Source organism: Erpetoichthys calabaricus, chromosome 11, assembly GCF_900747795.2.
Source record: "Erpetoichthys calabaricus chromosome 11, fErpCal1.3, whole genome shotgun sequence".
Taxonomy (NCBI): domain Eukaryota; kingdom Metazoa; phylum Chordata; class Cladistia; order Polypteriformes; family Polypteridae; genus Erpetoichthys; species Erpetoichthys calabaricus.
The window spans coordinates 86,844,074-86,864,376 of record NC_041404.2 but is presented as its reverse complement, the minus strand read 5'-3'; the positions used below and the strand labels follow the sequence as shown (position 1 = coordinate 86,864,376).

At 34.5% G+C, this 20,303-nt stretch overlaps 1 protein-coding gene across 1 annotated transcript in view; it reads right to left on the bottom strand.

Annotated features, from left to right (window-relative positions):
* pold1 (polymerase (DNA directed), delta 1, catalytic subunit) overlaps positions 1-20,303 on the bottom strand; it is a 118,865-nt gene that overhangs the window by 97,966 nt on the left and 596 nt on the right. Inside the window, exons 3-5 of the mRNA XM_028813535.2 lie at positions 20,141-20,254; positions 15,415-15,555; positions 6,196-6,321 (exon numbers count right to left, since the gene is read on the bottom strand). Coding sequence (XP_028669368.1) covers positions 6,196-6,321; positions 15,415-15,555; positions 20,141-20,254 — 381 coding nt within the window. The remainder of the gene's footprint in view (positions 1-6,195; positions 6,322-15,414; positions 15,556-20,140; positions 20,255-20,303) is intronic.

The window sequence follows — 20,303 nt, the reverse complement described above, 5'->3', positions numbered from 1 at the left end:
TCAACCTCTGAGCAAACGAATGCTAAACGTACAGAGAAAGAGGATGAATACTATGAATGCTCAAGTCAAGTGTATTCGTACAGTGCGCCGTTACTGGTATTTTGATAAAAGAATTTGAACAACATACAAGAAGCGTATAAATTATTAAACAGTAATACATTAACATTTAAGAAGTAAAGACACATTGAGTACTACTGCAGTGCTTTTGGGTATACTGCATTTTTTGTTTGCCTTTTACGTGCATAAATATATACATTTTTTGGTGTACCTACCCGAGAACACACGACATATAACTGACCGTGGGAGAAGCATGGATTTTAAACACGCGTTGAGTTCATCTGCTGATGTCCCTCGTGGAATAACTGGTAATGTTTTACGAAAATCTCCTGCGAGTAAAATGTCAGTGCCTCCCATTATTTTGGTAGGATCTCTGAGATCTTGCATTGTTCGGTTCAAGGCTTCATAAGCTCCTTTATGTGCCATGCTGCACTCATCCCAAACTATTATCTTTGAATGTTGCAAGACTTTTGCCTTTCCAGAGCCCTTGCGTATGTTGCAAATTGGATTTTCGTCGTGAACGAGGTTTAATGGTAATTGCAATGCTGAATGTGCTGTATGGCCTCCATCTAATAATGTAGACGCGATTCCCCATGACGCTACAGCCAGATCTATGTCACCATTCGCTCTCTCGGGAAGAATCAGGTTTATTAAGAATGTTTTTCCTGTTCCTCTGTGATCATACGTAATTTCCGTTTCAAACGCGAAAAGAATTTTATATAATATAGATAAGTTAAATTTGAAATCATATCCCTAGTACCAAAAATTTGTCAATCTACAGCATATTAGATAGATTAAAAAAAACACTTGAAGCAATTAGTCCCACTTTTTTTTTTTAACTGGATGTCAAGAATTTTAACAGTATCTTCACTGTCATAATACATACAGCACAAATCAATAACTTAGTGCAGGGTGATGCCTTGTGAAATAAAGATTAATGCTTATGGTTAGGCTATCACCTGAACCAATAAGCAAGATTTGAATAGTTTAAAATATAAAATGTAATACTTCTAATATGTTTGAATATGGATTTAAAGTTGTGATGTCTGCATGCATGTTTATGCATGTTAAAAGGTGCATGGCACCAACTACTTCACAAGATTTCACCTACTAATTTTTAATGCATTCTTTATATTGTACCAGTGTTGTTAAAAAGACAAAATGTATTTAAAACACCATCTTCCTCTCATGTAGCAATAACAGTTTCATGTTAATCAGCAATGCGGGTGCATCTTCTGATGCATTGTGCATATTCTTTTTTTTGGTTTACTTACTGAGCTTCATTACAGCTAAACCAACACTCAAACTACATTTGCTGGTTAGCAGGACACAAGTGAACACTGTAGCCATCTTATGAACATGCAGAGTAATATTGCCTGTGATGTCAACTACATAAAATTCCAGTGTCACCACTATATAGGGTAAGAAGAAAGATCAAATGTTAAATGTGTGCTTTTCTGCTTTCTCCCCAGTCATCAGCTTGTAATTGAGGAAAGCTCTGAAATTAATTTCTATATGAAACATAAATCAGGCTTCAAACACTCATGTGTGATGGAAGGGATAAAGTCACACCAACTACAACCATTACCTGAATGGAAGGGAAAAGTGTCAAGTCAAAACAAGCAAGCTGCTCTTAACCTTTGGACAGACATCTGTCAATTTCATTGATGACAATGGAAGCTATGCAACCACAAAAACACAAGAAATCATATAAACACATGAGGGCAATTATGAATATTCAGTCAGTAAAAACTGCTTTAAGCATACATGAAATCATAATGCAACAGTGCTACTTTGCTGTGAAACAGAACTTAAATATTATAGGAGAGTCCTTACAAAGTACATGTTGCATATCAAGTTCTTTCTTCTCCGTAACCTCTGTAAAAACCACAACTGATGCAAATGCTCTAAGTAAACATGCATGGAGCATATATCAGAATTTCAGCAGTTGTGTTATCGTGCCCCTTACATAAAATAACTCACATAGTGCATTTCCTTTCTCACAAGAAACTGCTTTCACAGCACCATCTAAGGGACTTTACAAATAATACTTTTTTATCCAAACAATATATTCATTAAAACATTATTTTTGTAGATTTCAAAATATCACAAAGAAAAATATTGCAGTATTACACTGTAGTTATTTACCCTACCTCTAGAAGAAGCTCAAATTGCATTGAGGAGCACATAGTATTTATATAAATAATCTTGTATAGGGGGGGGGGAAACCAAAACATTTCTTTAAGGGTTGACACCATGCTAAAAATTTCAAACTTCCATATGATACTAAATTTTGCAATTTGATACCTAATATTTACTGCAACTCAAATTTTAATTAAATAAATTATGATTCTATATGCTTTTAATCTTAACATTGATTACGGATAAGCGGGAGACAATGGATGGATGGATGGACATTGATTAAAACAACACAAATGTTAGTCAATAAATGGAAATATTTGAAGCAGTGCAATCTTTTGTAAAACTGTGAAGTTCTGTAAATCAAAAGTAAAGAGAGTTTAAATGTGGTCAACTGTAGTACAATGCAATGTTACAAAAGTCATTGAATGCTAATAAAATAAGCACTGCCACCCTTTGTAAACAGTACACATAAAAATATGAACACAAACATTAAATAAACATTCAATGAAAAGAGAATATTAATGTGATCTTTTGTAAATAACTGTTCAGTGACACAAAAACAGACTATTAACACACTTAAAAGATTTTGCATAATTGTAAACTGTGCAAATTGCATTTTTGTGTCAACAAACTATGATGTCTTTGTAACTTCCAAATTTTTTTTTTTTTTTTTTATAAACACAAGACTAGCATGTCAACATGTTCTTCCGTGGGATGTGCTCTTATTGAGCTGCAAATGAGCTCTAACATACTAAATACACACTCTGAAGCACAGCTGGAAGTATATGAGCGCATGTAGGATTAGCTCCGCTGATTACACAATTGAGCACTGGAAAGTTAAGGAGCCTTACATTATATTGTAATTGTGATAAAAAATAATTTTAAAATTGCAGGCAATAGAAGAAAATAATGCGCTATGTCAGCAGACTTTAAGGTGGGGGTTTAAAAATCAAGGGACTAACAGAACTCTAGTGCTAAAGAGTCTTGTCCCTGAATGAAGAGCACAGAATAAAAGTGAAACGCAGAAAAAAAGATCTTTACATCTGCTGTAAGTGTGATGGGACCACATTGTCACAAATTTTAACGAAACTTGGCATGCTGATTTGGTCATATGAGTAACCCATTGCATATGTCTTGGATCAATATAAAAGGAGATTTAAGCTAACAAAATCTGAACTTATTTTATGGGAGAATTATGACTTTGACTGGCTATATCTCCATAAATATTCTGGAGATGTTCATGACATAAGCTAGCTTTAGTTTAAAAAAAAAAAAAAAAAATTTGACCCATTTAAAAAAAAAATTTCACTATTCAATTTTTATTATACTATAAATCACTCATAAGATTGTAATTTTTAATTTTCAGGATGACATATTATTTACGCAATATATAGAGCTAAAAAAGAGGTTAAAAACAATATGAGAACCATTTCTGTGCAACTTATATTTAGGGAAATATTGCAAGTGTGGACCACTAATAAGTTCAAAATTTGTTAGCTTAAATCTTTCTTAATATTGATCCAAGACATGTGAAATTTCAGTTCCATGGGTTACTCATATGACCAAATCAGCACGCCAAGTTTTTTTAAAATCTGTGACAATGAGGTCAAAAAAGTGTGATGATTTGACATGGAATTACCCTCATGGCCAGTGTGATTTTTTTTTTTTTTATGCTGGGCTGGTAACATCACTTCAAGAGAAACCCATCAAATCAACAGACTAATTAAAAAGGCAAGCTCAGTTCCATTATGAACAATGCTGCACATACTCTCTCTGACACATGAACACGGAGTACTTTCAGCCAACGAAATACTCAGCAGAAGTGTGTCAAGAAATGCTACTGGGGAACCTTTATACCAACAGCAGCACATCTGCATAATGCCTCATTGTGACTGGGGCTGCCAACTCAGAAGTTCTCTTTATTTTGAATTTTTCTTGCTTTATAGTAATTCCAGTGTGTGCTTAGAGTAAAGTGTGTGTGTATTTTTATTAACCTACTTATTTATCTACCTATTTATGTATTTATTTATTTAAAGAGCTTCTGTAAAAAGCCAAATGTCCCCCTGGGGACAAATAAAGTTCTAGCCATGCATCCATCCATCTTATCTAGAAATAAGTGCAGACCCCTGTGTTAATGAGTTAAACATTTAACTAGCTACAAAAATTGCGACAAAGACATTTTAACCTATTGGAAAAAAGTAAACACCACATACCTACTTCAAATGCAACATTTTACAGATTTATACTTAATAATGTTTCCTCAATTTAGTAATAACATACCTCTTGAAATTTTTAGTATTGACTCTCTTGTAAATCTTGCATACAGGCTTGCTTGTTTTTTTCCATTCCAATTTGCCAAAAATTCAATGTATTTCCAGATGCCACTCTAGCTGCTCTCTCTGTCAATTAAGCATGCTGGTGTGGGCTCCTACACTGCTGAAATTGCCATCTTACTAACTCTTGCTAGTAGATGAAACTGGACTTCAACTCGAGCTATGCAGAACTGCAAGTGTATTCATTATGTAGACCAGTGCTCCGCAACCTTTTCTCACCTACGACACACCAAAGTTCTTCCTAGAATTCCGCGGCACATCAAAAGCCAAAATATATAGCAGTGGCGTTTGGGGGGGGGGGGGTGTGTGTGGTTGCGGTCCGCTCCGAGCTCCAGCTATTTAGGGGCGTCCAAACTACGGTACTTTCCTTTTTTTTTGTTCCTTGAGGAGGTGCAAAAAAAAATTTCTTTCAGCGTTGGGGTGTCAAATTTTTCACCCCCCTGGACAACATGAACTCCAGCTACGCCACTGATATATAGATATTAATTTAATACACGAATTTTACAATAATTTTTCATTTTTTATTATATGTATACATTTATTATAAGTATACATACATAAAAACTATACTATATTTACTTTTATGCAATCTTAATAATTATAACACAATGACTGATTAATGTGATACCTGCGCTTGTTTTAATGAACACAAAAGTTTTATATTCGGCTCAATATTTGACAGCGCAACCCGAAGTTCTTGGTCAAGATCTTTTAAGCATGACCGCTTATCATTTTTAATTAACACAAGAGTTGTTTGTCTTTTTTGGAGTAACTGGGATGGTTTGAATTTAGATGGCGATTTAGTTTACTGGGTGCCATTGCCTCGTTTGATAGCTGATCGCCGCATATGATGCATTGTGGCTTTGCAGCCGTTTCGTCACCACACCACGAGAATCCATATCGAATGTAGTCTTCGTTGTACTTCCTTTTCACAATTTTCTGTTTTTTTTTTTTTTGCAACACTTGTGCTGGGTTCTTCATCATCTGTACGTGAAGACGAATCTTTTCCACGTAAAAATTTATCCATATTTAAAGGGGTATAAAACTAAATATGAATCACACGAAGAACGTTAACCATACACAATTCAGCAACACAACTACCGGTAATAGTAATGAATGATAACTACTGACGCAAGACAAGTGAATGCGACGTAGCACGACTAATACGTCGGCTTGAATTGAATCTAGGTGAGGGTACGGAGCGCTCTGCCTATCAAAGCGTACTACGGAGTTGTCTGGCGACTACGTAGGGCCTACGTCTTAGGCGACAGGCGATGGGATTTATTATTTCAGAGAAATGACACATAAAATTATGAAACCTTTAAAAGGCTATTTACGCGAATATTTCATTGCACGTATTCTCGTTATTGTGTTTCTAAGGAGGACCGTTGAAATATTATTTAGTTAGAAAATTGTCTTATTTGACCGCGTCACACCTGTATCGGCTCAAGGCACACCAGTGTGCCGCGGCACACCGGTTGCGGAGCACTGATGTAGACTACAGAACTGAGACCACGAAAAATGAGCATTGAAGTAATTTTAAAATGTTAAAATCTACACTTATTGATATTTGGATACTTTTGACAAACCTTCTAACCTTTTATCCTAAATCTCAATGTCTAAAATTGGCTTTAGAATTGAAGTGCACAAGACAATTACTCACTCTCCTTCTTGCATATATCCACAGCCAAAACAGTCTGTGAAATGTTCTCTTTGTTGGAGCGCATGTCACTTAGCACTACAGAGTTGAGTTCCTTCTTAAAAGTGCTCAAGTTTCCCTGGGAAAAGCCTGCAATTAAACAAAGTAATAATTTCAAGATTATCTTTCCATATAATTAAATTATGGTAAATCAAACACGACCGACGATCACATGGGATAGCAAGCAGAAAAAGCAAAAAATGCAGCATTAAGACAGAAGGCCTTGTTAATAACCTGTTTAAGATCAAATAACTAGATGTTGTAAAAGGCAACCTAGTGCATCAGCAACAACCAAGAAAAAGTGTACAATACTAGACCAGTCGTTTGAACTCCTCTTCCATCACTGAAGCATCTGGAAAAAGTAAAAGAGCAAAGGACACAGGTATTGCGGGAATCTGTACATTTAGGCCTTATGACGTTTTTTTCCAGTGCTTCTCCCATTTTACATTTATAAGCTTTTCTTACCTTATTTAAAGACCAAGTACCTCACTCCCACCTTCAGCCAATTACCAGAATGCATTTGTATTACCACAAAAAAAAAACAAAAAAAAAAACCCACCACCTTTTTCACTGCATTGGAGAAATTTGGGTTTGGCCCGAATATTTGCGCATGGATCAAACTACTGTATACCAATCCAGAAGCCTCAGTTTGTATTAATAACATTTGCTCAGACTACTTTAAGCTAGAACGTGGTAGCAGACAAGGATGTCCCTTGTCGCCACTACTGTTTGCAATTGCCACTGAACCACTGGCGGTTCACTGTCGAAATTCTTATCAGATAAAGGGGATTATCAGAGAAGGACTGGAACAGAAAACTTCTCTATATGCAGATGATATCGTTTTATATATTTCAGAAAACACTGTCCCTGCAGTTTTAACAGCACTAACAGAATTTCAAAAGATATCTGGTCTTAAAATTAATCTGAATAAAAGTATACTCTTTCCAGTGAATTCACAATCATATAATATTAGATTCGACACCCTACCTTTTACCATAGCAGATCAGTTTAAATACCATGGGGTAAATATCACAAGTAAACATAAAGCTCTTTATCAACAAAATTTTGCCGTCTGTATGGAAAAAATTAAGCAAGACTTGCATAGATGGTCAACCCTTCATCTCACTCTAGCCGGAAGAATTAACATTGTTAAGATGAATATCCTTCCTAAACTTTTTTTATTTCAAAATATTCCAATATTTATCAATAAATTGTTTTTTAAACAGTTAAGATTCAACAATAACCTCATTCATTTGGAACTCAAAACACTCACGTATCCGAAGAGCGACCCTACAAAGACCTCAGGCAGAAGGTGGCATGGCTTTACCTAATTTTCAGTTTTATTACTGGGCAGCAAACATGCAAGCCATAAAAACCTGGACACAAATAAATGAACATACACAGGCTTGGTCCGCAATAAAAGTAAAATCCTGTAGTACTTCTTTATACTCCATGCTCTGCTCTCCAATAAATGCAAGTTATCGCAAATATACTAATAACCAATTTGCTTTACTCACTCAGAATATGGAACCAAATTAGAAAGCATTTTAAGATGGAAAATCTTTTATCAGTGGCACCTCTGCAACAGAACCACCTCTTTCAACCCTCGCAAACATATCCAGTTTTTAATACCTGGAAAAGTTTTGGGATTAAAATGCTCAGAGATCTTTATATAGACAACATATTTGCATCTTTTGAACAATTACATTCAAAATTCAACCTCCCAGCTACACATTTCTTTCACTATCTTCAAATTAGAAATTTCATTAAACAGAAATTGCCCAATTTCCCCCACCTTGCACCCTCCACAATGCTGGAAAAAATACTGCTCAATTTCGAGGAATTAAACACCATTTCCGCATTATATAAAATCCTATTAGAGGCCCTGCCTTTCAAAGATCCAAGAGGACATTGGGAAGAAGATCTCTTAATCAATATATCAGAAAAGGAGTGGAAGGTAGCAAAGCAGAGAATTCACTCGAGCTCCATATGCGCAAAGCATAGAATTATTCAACTAAATATTATATATCGAGCCCATCTGTCTCGCTTAAAACTGTCCAAAATGTTTCCAGGGCAAGATCCAACCTGCGAACGCTGCAACCAAGCTCCTGCCTCACTTGGTCACATGTTCTGGGCCTGCACCAAACTAACATCATTTTGGACCAAAATTTGTAAGTGCCTTTCAGACAGCCTTGGTATCACAATTCCTCCCAACCCATTAACATCTGTGTTCAGTGTTCTTCCAGACGAACTTGAAGTGGAGAAGGACAAGCAAACGGTGATTGCATTCACTACACTTTTGGCACGCAGACTTATTCTGTTAAATTGGAAGAATCCTAACTCTCCTCTGATAAGTCAGTGGGAAACCGATGTTTTATATTATTTGAAATTGGAAAAAATCAAATTCTCAGAGGATCTGTACAAAATTTTTTCAAAACCTGGCAGGATCTAATCAATATTATCTTAGAATAAGAGAAATAACTATTACAGCATTTAATTCCCTTCTACAACTCTTATTTACCTATATATTTATTTCTCCCTTTCTTTTATTTATTGTTGCCTTATTAAAAAGCCCTAAGCAATTCTCCTTTGGCTTAGCTCTCCTTCTCAGGGGTGGGGTTTGATTTGTCTTCAATTTTGTTTGGTTATAAATTGATCTATTTGTATGGAATGATTACAATAAAATAAATAAAATTAAATAAATAAATAAATAAATAAAAAAACACACCACCTTGTGTGTTCTTTCTTTGCTTTCTCACCTAGATTTAACACACCCTTCAAGTAACTATCTTTCACCTAAACCACCAAACCCTATACAATTCAAATGGACCTTGTCAATCAACAACAACATTTATGTATATAACAGGTTTTCATACAAATTATGTAACTCAAAGTGCTTTATAAGATGAAGAAAGAAAACAGAAAAATATAAAAATAAGATTAGGCAATACTAAGCAACAAAGAATAAAGTAAGGTCTGATGGCCAGGATGACAGAAAAAAACAAAACAAAACATTGAGGGCTTGGAGTAAAAAAAAAAAAAAAAAAAAAAAAATCTGCAGGGGTTCCGAGGCCATGGGACCACCCAGCCCCCACTGGGCATTCTACCTAACATAAATGATGTAAATCAGTCCTCATTAAAAATAAATTAATCCTGCATATTGTGGCAAGAAGATTGGTTGGAAAAAAAGTTTTACTAGTATGTGGAAATTATGCAACTAGCCAAAATAATGCAGACAAAAATAATGCAATAGGTTTGTATTGTAGTTTGTATGGATTAATACAAAATATATGATTATCTTTAATACTGATCTAGGCTTTGGGCATCACAATCCTGCATTACTGCATACCTATTTTCCAACTCTGAAACTATGCAAAATTAAGACGGTTTCTTAATATACAAAATGCAGATGCGCTACCTCGGTGATTTGAAGGAAACAAAATTGACTAATCTTGTACCACTATTTGATTGCTAGTCAATAGTTAATTCAAATTAATTACTATGTGAAGTATTAGGAGTACTAGAATATACTGATGTAAAAATGCAATTTTTAACACTATATACTTGCATCCACTTAAGTTTCAAACTCATTTTAAAAACTCCTTAAGATATTTCGTAAATGGCTTTTTATTTACAGATAGTATTAATACCTACACTGGAATTTTAAAAAGGCATACATCTTGCAATCACAAAAATTTAAAATAAATATTGCAGGAGGCAGAGTGCTTAGTTGTAGGCTCCTCAAATATATAAAGACTCAAGGTTTTCTTAATTTAAACCAAGAAGAGCATGCAAGGTTATTATAGTTAACAATAATTCACCTGCTACTTACCACAGGAGAATTTTTTTTTTTTTTTTTAAATAAAACTACACTGATTGAGAGACTGACTAGGTCATCATACAAGATCAGCATATTGTTACTGACCAATCACTTGGTTTTAAAAAGTCATTTAACAACAAAGCGATACAAAGCTTGTAAAATTACTGAGTTGGCAATGTCTCTACTGAACTACAGGTAGGTAAAAAACTAAACATACTAATGTATTTTTGTATTTATTCTGTATTTACTAATTTATCTTTTTTTAGTTTATTTTCACAGCTCAAAATGCCTGATATTGTGAAAATAATCCAGAAGCAGAATTATGTTTTAAAATATTTGTCCCCCTTTTTTCAGTTTTTCTCTCTCTCTCTCTCTCATAACAGATAGAAAAAGAATATATTTCAACTTTTTCTTTTTAACATTGGCCATTTCATATATATTGCATACCAGGAATTTTACCTGCCTTGCATCCAAACCTGCTGGGGCTCTAGGTTTCCTGCGATCCTGCTCGATAAACAGGTTTATATGATATATAGATTGTTCCTAATCTCAGATGCTGTCTCTGTCATTTTGTGCTCCTCCATACACCTATTTCCTACTCTTACTGTTCTTATGCATGGGCTATTCAAGTCTCACTGCCTCTAACCTTAACACTACATGATTGTTTTTCTTTGTTTCCTTCAACACAGCTATGTGGGGTCTGCACACTGATTCAAGCCTAAGAGCCCTGCTCTTCCTAACTCCCCATGATTTTCATGATCACACCTGTCAGAACACAGTATAATCTATTTTCTGATTTTTTATATCTTTTCAGGCCTGCAGGTGGCAAAATTCTGTCTATAATAATATATTGTATGTGCCTGAGACAGAATCAAAGATCAATATGGCTGGTTGAAAATAAAGCCCAGTAAGGTAGATTTCTGAATGCAGTATCGAAGGCATTAATCATAAGCATATTGTCTTAGAGCAGGATATGTTGTGTGCTGTAGACTCTTAAGAGTAAAAAACCTTCAAACCTGAACATTCATCAAAGTTTCATTACAAATTAGCCCATTCTGGGCAAGAAAAGGAAAAGATGAAAAAAGTGTCAACAGTCAGTGCACATTTGTTCAGCACAAAAGACATAGAAAATATTTAAAAAATTATAAAATTATTCATATTCAAGTCTCACCGCTTGTTTTTAATTAGACAAAAACAAACACAGATAATAAACTACATAGTGTAGTAAGCTTCCACAAATATTAAACTATGTCTGATTGTGACACAAAATTAAACTTCGCAGTAACTCTTTAACTGTACTTTAATTACTGAAACTAATATATATAAAATTAAATTGAAATGTACTTCGTGAAATAAAAACTAAATTAAAACTAAAAATATTTGACGAAGAAAGCTAAAAATAAACAATTTCCAAGCAATGTCAGAAAAAAATATAGAGATAAAAACTAATATAAAAAAAGGCAAAATTATAATAACCTTGATAGCACAACATTTTCCTGTCAAAGTTGCTAGAAAAAGCACACAATACTTTTAAATAATTTTGTTAATCACATTCATCATCAGGTCTTTCACATTCTCCTCAGCTTTCATTTGGCCTCACTGCCACTTTCATCAAGTTCATATTCTATGTTAAGATACCTTTACAGAGACATGGGGCAGGAGAGACTATCATCACTAAAGACAGGCCAAGTGTCAGAGCTTCTCCGTATTCTAACCAAATCATGAACACTAGACTGCACCATAGTACATCATGAACATTTCAAAATTATGTTTTTATCTTAAATAAAAATCCAAAAACAGTTCTTACTTTAGACACATTCCAAAATGAGAAAAATAACAGAAAACAATCAGTCAATTTACATGCACATTAATAATCATGTTATTTACAGACACTTGGTTTCTAAAATACCAAGTAAGCCCTAAATCTGTTTAGAGAAACTGGGTGGTTGGTGTTTGGGAAACCTGATTAACACATGTAAATTTCTCCACAAATAACATCTAGTTAAGATTTTGTAGTCTGTGCATGTCCGCTGCACTCCATTTGTATGCTTAGCTTTGCCAACACTTTCAGCAGCCATAGGTAGAGGAGTCCTGAGGCAAATACTTGGGCGATCTAATTATTCCTTTACTTGGTGAAACAATCTGTCTCAATATTTCAGAAATCGCTAAATCTATGTTGATTAGCTGAACATACAGTGCTGAGCTCAACAGCACAATTTGAGGAGCACAGTTAAGGTAACACATTAAAATTAATCTGCATTAAGTAGTCAGATTATTTTTTTAAAGTAACAACAACATCTCTTTCAAACATACCAACCCCCAATGCCTGTCCTTCCTTCCTTCCTTCCTTTTCTTTCTCCATGTAACCAATCATCACACAATAAGCTCTTTAATAAATGTCAAACCATCGGTAAACTTAGAACTCCTATTCATCAAAACTTTTAAGGAACATTGAAATCTCTTGTAGTACATGTTTAATTATTCCATCCATCCAGGGTCGTGCCAGTTACAGCAAGCATACAGCACGAGGCAGGACCAATCCCTGGACAGGGTGCCAGCTCATCGCTACCGCTGCACCACCGTGCCCACGTGTTTCATTATTAACAATATGCATTATTTAAATGAAGTTAAAAATATATCTGTATAATGTAAAATACACTAATGCATTTCATCTTAAAAATTATATCAAGAGCTCCAAGAAGATAGCTCTTGGAAATCTAAATGGACTTAGAAGCCAGTCGTCATCATCTGTAAATACACGCTCTCTTCTATGGAATTGCTTTATTGTTATTGTATGGTAAAATGAAATTCAATATGAAAATCCTCCATAAATGTATTTTCCTATAAAATAATAATACAATAAAAAAATGAAATATACAATATGAAAGCATAAGTACAATATACATGTACATATAGTGCACATTGTACAAATGGTTCATAAAGTGGCTCAGGTTGTGCAATATTACAGCTGCAGTGCAAGTTTATAGTGTGGTAATTGTAATTCCAAGTACAAACATTTCTACCAAGTGCATTTGATGGACTCATCGAGTGTGTTTATAGGTCTTGGGATGAAGCGGTTTCTGAATCTCGAGGTTTGTGCAGTAAAGGTTCTGAAGCATTTGCCGAATGGGAGAAATTCAAAAAGCCTATGTGCATGGCTGAGGCAACGTGTGCTATAAATGTTCTCCAGGGTAGATGATGTATCACAATAATTCTCTGGATTCTCGACACAGCCTGCCATTGGAGCTTTCCTATCAGCTGCTGTACAACCATGATTCCACACTCACAGTGGGTTAAAATACTCTTGAGTGGTGCACCGAGAGTACCAACGCTAAAGCAGCTATGGTATTTGGAATAGTTTTTCCATTCTGTGAACCATTATATTGTTACAGTTTGATTACACTCAGATCTCTTAAATTTATAAACGATATGCAGTTAGTTTCAGTGTATTTGATAAAGCCGCATCAGAGATGTGAATCTAAAAGGGAATGGGAAACCACACAGAAATAGTAGCACTAATTTGATGCTTGATGCCGCCAGTTTGTAAAACCAAGTGGAAACTTGCGAATGCACAGGGTAAGGCTGGCATGAGAAGGTTCATGGCTTTACACCAAGTTTAGTTTTTATACATCTCAAAATGAGCATGGAAATAAGTGTACACAACATTATTGTGCATATATACTGTTTATACATGAGGCCCCAGGTCTTTACTTTAACCGAGTTGCTAACCTTATCCTAGTTTTGTGTGAACATGTAAACTCATTCAATGAACTTGCCTAATTAAGTGCAGTATTACAGAAACTGTGGTTCAAGCAACACTGCAACAGCACAAAAGTAGCACTGCATTGGATTCTGTAAAGCTGATCTACTTGCTACAAATCAAAATGTGTAAAACAATCTTTAAGGTAAAAAAGAGACTACATTTATCTAATCTCAGCCCACTGACTGTAGTTCCGGCAATACCTGTGCACATTGACTGGTACATGCTAGGAAGAATTTCACTGCATGCTGTACACATGACAGCAATGACCTTATAAACCTATACTCGCCTCCTCCCAAAACAGTACAGCCATCCCTAAGTTGTAGTAATGTTTGCTCTACACACAAGCATTTCAGCTATGAGATAAAAAAAGGACTCTAAGGTCAAATTATTCAATACTATTTTTACCTCATAACACACAAAAAAATATTATAATGTTTTGGGACAGCACAATTAAATGCAGTATTTATTCATAAATCTAATACATACTTATAATTTAAAATAATTTCCACAGTATTATTAGGTTTCTATTCCACTGGCAACTCAAAATCATGGTGCAAGATTTAATTTCATTACCTTAAACCAAGAGTTTCTGGAATCGTCATTGGAAATTTTACAGCCAACCCTGTCCTTCTTAATATTTAGATGGCATGCTAACCTAAGAATGACTTTGATAAAGCGAATCTCAATGTATGCATTCATTCAGGGAACAAAAACTTTTCTGAAGACTATTACTACAGCCTATATCTGGCTCACACAATGGATTTAGTTTTGAAATGCCAGTTTTCTAACAAATTTGACCACATGTGAAGTGTAGCAATTCACAATAACAAATTAAAGTTTAAAAATTAAATGTTAGTAAAGAAATGGGTATTGTATGTAAAATGATAAAGATGTATAACAAAATGGCAGTCATATAACTTGAAGCAGGACAACAAAAAACAAGCACTCCACAAGTTTCCTCTGTAACTTCCACAGGAGTACATACATGAATAAGCAATCACACTGTAAAGTATTAGAAAAAGTACATGTAAGCTTTCCATTGTCCTTCTTGCTTGCAATGGAAAACATTTAAATACAAATCATAAGCCAGGTTCTGTTTCATGTTGTTGGCGAGAGAGCACTATTATCATAAGATCAACATGTGCAGAACACATTTCTTTACAACATGTCACTGAATTAACACTGTTTAGGTGCCTAGTATACTGAAAGATGTTTTTGCAAATAGTTAATTTATTATTGGATTTACTTACAGAATGGTTTTGAATTACAGTAGTTAATTTCATAGTTTATTTCTCAAAAACAATCTACTAATTCACCCACTTAATAAATTATAATAAATTTTACTTAATAAATTGCCAATGATGTTATGGCCAGGTAGTAGCATAATAATACTTTTGATAATGCGATTAATATAAAGATGAAATATACTTTTATGACTTCCTGAACAAACAACAATATGTTGATGAAAATTGCATAATACTCATTAACCTTTCTTCACACTAGGAATTCTAGAAATCAAAAGAAATTTACAAAGTATACATGTTCAAATTGGAATTTAGGATTTCTTCAGTACTTCCTCCTTCAAAAAATACACTCTTACCATTAGGAGCAGGAATGTAAAAATATGGTGCAAATCCATGTACATGGCAGCAAACAGAGTTTCCAGTTTCTGTAATACCAAACATCCGGATAATGGGAACTGGACCTTGTGTGGCTCCTGGCATTCCAGCCACATGTTTACCTATTTAAATATAAAAAAAACAAACATCCATGTACTAGAAAGACTGACAAAGATTTGGCTAGGGCCAACAGACATTTGAAAACATGAACATTTTACAAAATGAGATGATGATTCAAAAATAATATCAAAAAAGGATGCCAAATTGCATTTGTTGTGCAGGAAAGAAAGAACAAGACTTGTGAGTTTTCTTAATTGACTAGCTGTCCCTGCCACTTCTCCACCTTGGGAAACTGCTTACTACAACTCTCTGTGCGGTTTTTGAGCAGGCTAATCATAGCAGCAGCTGCAACATAATTAGGCGGAAGAAGGTTCCTCTTCTCTGTGTGGGAGTATTTCACTTGAAAAATCTGAGACAGTGGTTGTTTGATCACTGTGTGGTGTTCCACAACAGCACTAGCTCAATGCATGAGCATCTGATGATGGAAGGGTAGCAAAGATCAAGCCAACAATACTGTAAGAAACCCATTTACGTTTATTTAGCTTTTAAGCAATAATTCTTTCAAGTGTTGTGAAGCTGGTTAACTTTAGAAATTCCTGCTAGTGACTGGGGTGAATGTTAGAGTCTGTTAAATGCACTTGTCAGTTGCTGTTATTACTAATGAGTGTGCTCAAGTAAAAGTTTTTAAGTACATAAGCTACCTAAATATGATAGACTAGTCTGTTCATTTTCACCTTTTGCCAGACATTTTATGCCAGGGCCAGCAACTTGCACCTCTTTAACTGTCACCTCATGAATCTGAAAGAAAACTCCTTACCAGCAGCTGGCAAAACTGAGCAACAATAACACCCTGTATAAAGAATTCCGTGTTTAAAAAGTTAATTTTAGGTATTTTCTCCAATAATTAAATTGTACATAAATCACATTCAATAAGCAATCAGCTTGACTCAGTGCCTACTTTGACACTGTTGATCCAAACTGAAAGAGAGAGCTTACTGCACGGGGGAGCTGCTGCTAGGAAGTTGTTTTTTTTTAGCACTTTCTACTGTAGTTTAGATTGCAAATGAGCAGACCATATAGCTCAACAAAATCCTGGTTTTAATGTTAAAATTGCATGAATATAAGAACATAATCACTAAAATGGTTCTGGGCTCTTTCCACATTTATGTAAATCTGTGTGGACAGGCTGATAAACATCCTGCCATCCTCGAGTCACTGAAAAAGAGCACCCAGAAGGGCCACGTGCAAGTTATACAGAATGCAGCTTATGGAGTGTTGTGTGGTATAAAGGTTTTCTGCCATTTCTCCAGTTTGTCTCCTATGTCCACGGCACATTAATGAACAGCCTATTCTAAGTAGCAGCCTAGGGTGTCACCTTGGGTTGGGATTAGAGTCACTGAATCAAGTTCTTTAATGGTATTTGTATAACCTCATAAAGTAATAATTCTTTCATTTTCTTAAGAATTCACCTTGCATTACATGGATGGGCTGGCCATTGGGACTAACAGAAATAAACCACGGTACGCTGTCTTTGTAATCTGCAGTCGAGCCACAAAATGTAAAAATCGAGAAACAGAGAGAGTGCGAGCGAGAGAGACACAACATGATTGGCCCACGTTACCTACTCTGGATTCCTGTGCAATCATGTGATCTTACTAACTCTTGGCCACCCTACACTGATGCAAACAAGAAAAGAGCACAAGAATTGAGTGGAGATGGGAAATTATTTTTCTTTTCACATCAAATAACCAAATTAGTAATTTATACATGACAGACTGCACCAGGGTCAGCATGTAGCAGTCAGTACAATGAAATTCTTACAGATCCTCAGAACAGCTGACAAAAATGCAAGATAGATAGAGATATTTTATTAATCCCCAAGGGGAAATTCACATAATAAAAATAACCTCTGTTATATTAGCATAGAGTAAATAATTTATCATTCAGTCACCGCAGAATAATTGGACTTGCACTCCTAAATAAGCAGGTTATTTCCAAATTTCTATCTTTTTTCTTTATCAATCAAAGGTAGTTACATTATTTTTTCCCGAATGAAGCAAGAATGTGTGTTCTAGGTGCACAAATAAAATTTATATTTTCATTTATAATATTTACTAATAAGGGTACAAGTGTATAACACTGAATTAGCTTTCCTTTATCATTCGTTGTTGTTGGCCCTGGGGTCTGCTTGCTTATTTCTCATTATTCAAATAAAATTAAGAGAACGAACCCACAGTGTTTTAAAAACAAAAATGGCAAAAAAAAAGTCCATCATTTAAAGATACAGCAAAAATGAAACTTTAATTGCTCATACAATATATGTCAGTATGACATAACTACATTTTAATTAATGTAAAACAAGACTACAAATAATGACCAGGTAATTCAAACAACAAAATCAATAAAAGGTAAAAATGATTAATTGATTGTGAAACTAGTCTAACTTGGGGTTGCAGGAATGAACTTGAGAACACAAATGCACTACGCTACATTACTTAAAAATCAAAAAGGAAAAATACTGTATGTGCATATGCACTGAAAGATGCAAGAATAGTTGGTTTCTGGCCAATTGCTGAATGCCAGTTGGAACAAAAATACAGAGCCAATTTTTGATGCTAGTTTATCCCTGATTACCTGTCACTAAGGCCAACGAGGAGCAATTTTTATCAAAGCAAGCATGGCTAGAAACAGATTGAGGTCTATAGTGCAACAGTGAGACCCTTCAATGAGTAGATTTCACAGGAATCAAACATGTTTGTTACTAAGAACACTAGAATTAAAAAAAAAAAAAAAAAAAAGTTTCTTGGATGTTATTGGTTGAGAGGCCAGACATGTCATGCTCATGCCATGTTATATGCAACCGATTCTCACTGTTTACTTCTTAAGTGACTGTTGCATATTGTTGGTCTAATAGCCAGAATGTACATTTTTATAGCCAATACTACACAGGTTTATAACCCATAATAAATAGTTACTTTGGTATGTTAAAAGCGATGTTGTGAGCATCAAGTGCCCTACAGTAACTTACATTTCATGCTTCGGGGTCACAATCTGAACATAAGGTACAGAGACTATCACCGAAAACTTTAAGTTATAATTATTTAATGTTCCATGATTGGAAAACTCTAGAATATTTTTTTACCTCAATTTATTCTTCAAGAGATATTAGTTCCCTGTCTGTTTTGTCTTTCAGTTTGTATTGTTTATACTTTATAAACATTTTTAAGTCGCTTTATGCCAAAAACGTTTACCACCTATGTTCACAATGTTTATGAATAAGATATATCTCAACTTAAGACTATTAAAAATATGTGAATTGAGTCAGAGTAGATCCATTGTAATAATGAGCTCTAAAAAACCAAAATGCCTAATTATTTGGTATTGTTCATCTGCTAATACCAAGTTATGTTAATAAGTCCATTGTTAATCAAATATATCACTTTTTAGTTTTTTTTAGGCTTTTATGTCGTAAATATTTTATTGACAACAGCGATGCCTTGTTTGCCTTCTTGATGGAGCTACTTCAGCTGTATTTTTCATATCCTGATGTTTCTATATTCTATATCAAATTCTCTACCAAATTATTCACTAAATAATTATTAATTAATAATTAAAATAAGTAATACAACACATTCATATGCCTGCTTGAATTATCTGAACAAGTAAATCAATAAAATACTGGGCAGATAAATCTTCAAATAAAGAATTATTTGTGCCAGCCCTACACTAAATACAAACTTGGGATGCATAACATGTTATTTTCATATAAAGCAGACTTTGCCCTAATTACACTTGGGCTTGAGTTTCCCTTGTTCAATTTTTTGTTAGACAGAATTTAATCTATTTGAAAATGCAGAATTGATTAGTTAAACTGATGTACTTAAAAATGTGCTCAAATGGGAGGTTACTGCTTAAATAACTACCCAGTAAACCCAAGGAAAAGATACTTTCTTACTGAATGTACATGTTTAAAAATGACATCTTCATCAAATTTAGTCAAGCTGAAAATTTCCTTCTCTTCTCACTTCAGAGCATGGACACAAATAATTTACACACACAAAGAAAATCCTGGCACCTCAAAAAAGTGTTCAGTTTTTAAAGCTGACTGTGTGGCTTTAAATACATTTATTTATTACATACAATAAATTTAAAATTACAAAATGCATGAATATAACAGTATTTTTCATAAACACTCGTCCTTTAGCATATAACCTGATACACATTGTGGTTATGTGTTTGTAATTGACTACATGTTAATCTTTTAACTGTAACAGTGCTTGATATTTTGCAGTGCTTTAAGAAACATTTTTCTTGGTTAACTGGGAAATAATATTATCTTGAATCCATTCTCTAAATTAGTAATCAAGACAACTTAGTAAATCACAGTGCGCCAACATAATACAATTTTTGAAAGCATTACTCTTACTTCCCATGTTTCACTTTAATTAGTCCAAACCAGACAGACTTTTTAATCTGGGTTAACTTTGCCTACTTCGCACTTAGTTCTTTTGTTAGGTAAAATATATTTGGTAGTAATAAGAAAAGTGCTATACAAAATAAAGATTGGGCAAAAGCAAAAGTATCATTGCACTTGTGGCTTGATGTCGCTTTCTAAAAATCAATACCAGATTGAAGCTCGAGACTCACCGATATAGTAATCCAACTCAATCTGCTGGAAAGCCAGAGAATCTGTTTTAGGATTCAAGTTTGGAACTGGAGGCCGATTCCACTTAGGGTTCAGGTCGTTGGATAAAAGGCTACCTGCAAGCAGAAATAAGCCTAAATTCAGATGCAACGATTAATTAGCTAG